This window comes from Sprattus sprattus (assembly GCF_963457725.1).
Source record: "Sprattus sprattus genome assembly, chromosome: 9".
Taxonomy (NCBI): domain Eukaryota; kingdom Metazoa; phylum Chordata; class Actinopteri; order Clupeiformes; family Clupeidae; genus Sprattus; species Sprattus sprattus.
Genome location: NC_137928.1, coordinates 1146303 through 1148802, shown reverse-complemented (window position 1 = coordinate 1148802; position 2500 = coordinate 1146303). Strand labels below are relative to the sequence as shown.

The 2500-nt window shown below is 42.9% G+C and overlaps 2 protein-coding genes across 2 annotated transcripts in view; both read left to right on the top strand.

The window, feature by feature from the left end:
- LOC308369939 (NACHT, LRR and PYD domains-containing protein 1 homolog) overlaps positions 1-2500 on the top strand; it is a gene marked incomplete at both ends in the record, with an annotated part of 395357 nt that overhangs the window by 34153 nt on the left and 358704 nt on the right. The window lies entirely within an intron of this gene.
- The window catches only part of LOC308369917 (solute carrier family 12 member 9), a gene marked incomplete at its 3' end in the record, with an annotated part of 21717 nt that overhangs the window by 8456 nt on the left and 10761 nt on the right, over positions 1-2500 (top strand). The window contains exon 4 of the mRNA XM_080844479.1: positions 2379-2500. This exon is cut by the window's right edge and continues 190 nt beyond it. Coding sequence (XP_080700605.1) covers positions 2379-2500 — 122 coding nt within the window. The remainder of the gene's footprint in view (positions 1-2378) is intronic.

The following is a 2500-nucleotide window of genomic DNA, read 5'->3' as shown; positions in this document are numbered from 1 at the left end:
CTTCCCTTCTCTCTTTCTCTTCTCACTTCTCTCTTTCATTCTTTCCTTCCTCTTTCTGTTCACCCATTCCTCCTAACAGGTGACCACATTGGGTGATAAGCAGTGTGTGTGCGTGTGCGTGTCGGTATGTGTGTCCGTGTGTCCGTGTGTGTGTGTGTGTGTGTGTGTGTGTGCGTGTGGGTATGTGTGTGCGTGTGGGTATGTGTGTGCGTGTGGGTATGTGTGTGTGGGGGTGTGTGTGCGCGTTTGTGTGTGCGTGTGGGTGTGTGTGTGCAGAGATGGGCAAAAATACATCAAAATGTATTTTGATACAAAATACAAAATACCCCTCAAATAAATGTATCAAAATAAAATACAAAATACTGTTGCCAGAAAATGTAACAAAATACAATACATGTATTTTGTATTTTTAAAATACAGGAAATACTTTTTCTGAATTTTCAGTTCTCACAATTTGGTATAACAGAACATTCAGGTTTGGGCTATTCAGTGGCGTAACGTAGTTACCACGCTACCAGGCTATTATGACGGGCCCTTGTCAGTGGTGTAAGGCAGTGGTTCCCAAACATTTGAGTCCCGTATCCTTTTTTTCATGTTTGTAACCGCCGCCACCATGCCCTTCCCCCCGCACACATATTCCGCTCTGGTTAACCCAGTAAAAAAGGAAGAACTGTCACAGAATGTCAGTGTAACTAAGCAAAGCTATTAAAAGACAACAACTTGATTGATTTTGTATAAATATATTTTTGCAGGCAGCAGTTGTGTGACTTTCATGTTTTCACAAAACAGGGCTCTCATTGCAATCTCTATGGCTTCCGGGAGGGTTATCCCCCCAGTGCTTTCGTCATACGTAATTGCGTATAAGGACATCATACGGCTTTGATCAAGTCACATTGTGTCAAGATGGCTAACGTTCAGTGCAACAACTCGATTCGCTCTTTGAAAGAACCTCATTTAAGTCGGTGTACTAATGGAGATAAATTGACAAGGATCAAGACAGCTTTCTACATTTTCGACCACAGCCCTGTTTTTGTGAAAAAAATGGATTTAACATGAGAGTCAATGAGAGAGATCTGGGGTGATTTCCTTTTCGCCCCAAAAAGGGGCGGGCCATAAGAAGCAACACTTTTGGCAAATTGACTGATGCCTGATTTGACAATGACATTCAGAGGCAGATCAGATGGTCTAGTGGTAGAATCGGACAGAAAAAAATCTCCTTCTGCCTAAACAGTCGAGAAAGTAATTTGAATATTTTAAATACAAAATTACTCCACTCTAAAGTATTTTGTTACAAATTACATTCGATTTTTTATCTGCCCTATCAAATACAAATTACAAAATACTCAAAAGCAAATAAACTTGTATTTCAAATACAAGTAATTGAAATACTGCCCATCTCTGTGTGTGTGTGTGTGTGTGTGTGTGTGTGTCTGTGTGCGTGTCTGTGGCTATGTGTGTGCGCATGTGTGTGTGTGTGCGTGTGCATGCGTGTGTGGGTGTGCGTGTGGGTGTGCGTGTGTATGTTTGTGTATGTGTGTGATAGTCTTTAAATATTTTAGGCCTGTTTTGTGCAAATGAGGAACTTGGTATTTTTTCTGTATAGTTTTTTCACACATACATTAAACCATTAAACCATAACACACACTGAAACACACACACACACACACACCCACACACATACTGTACATACATTAAACTATTAAACCGTTCATTTTTATAAAAGTCTCCGGTCATTTGTTCAGATTCGTAGGTGTCGAAGGTGTTTGTTTCTGTTATTTCATGATAAAATTATTACTGTTAGCATTCACACACATACACACACACATGAGATTACTGTTAGCATTCACACACACACACACACACATGAGATTACTGTAAGCATTCACACACACACACACACACACACACACACACACACACACACACACACACGAGATTACTGTTTGCATTCTTGCTATGGCTAATACACTGTACAATTAGTGTGTGTGTGTGTGTGTAGGTGTGTGTGTGGGTGTGTGTGTGTGTGTGTTATGTTTAATTCTGTGTGTGTGTGTGTGTTATGTTTAATTCTGTGTGTGTGTGTGTGTGTGTCAGTGTGTGTGTGTTCAGGCGGAGCCCGTGGTGGTGTGTATGAGGTGCTGCCCGTGGGCTACTGGTGGTCGGTGCTGTACGGCAGTGTGTGTGTGTGTGTTATGTTTTATGTTTAATTCCGTGTGTGTGTGTGTGTGTGTGTGTGTGTGTTCAGGAGGAGCCCGTGGTGGTGTGTATGAGGTGCTGCCCGTGGGCTACTGGTGGTCGGTGCTGTACGGCAGAGTGTGTGTGTGTTATGTTTCATTCTGAGTGTGTGTGTGTGTGTTTGTGTGTGTGTGTGTGTTCAGGTGGAGCCCGTGGTGGTGTGTATGAGGTTCTGCCCGTGGGCTACTGGTGGTCGGTGCTGTACGGCAGTGTGTTGCTGCTGCTGTGTCTGCTGGTGTGTCTGGTGGGAGTGGACATCTACGCC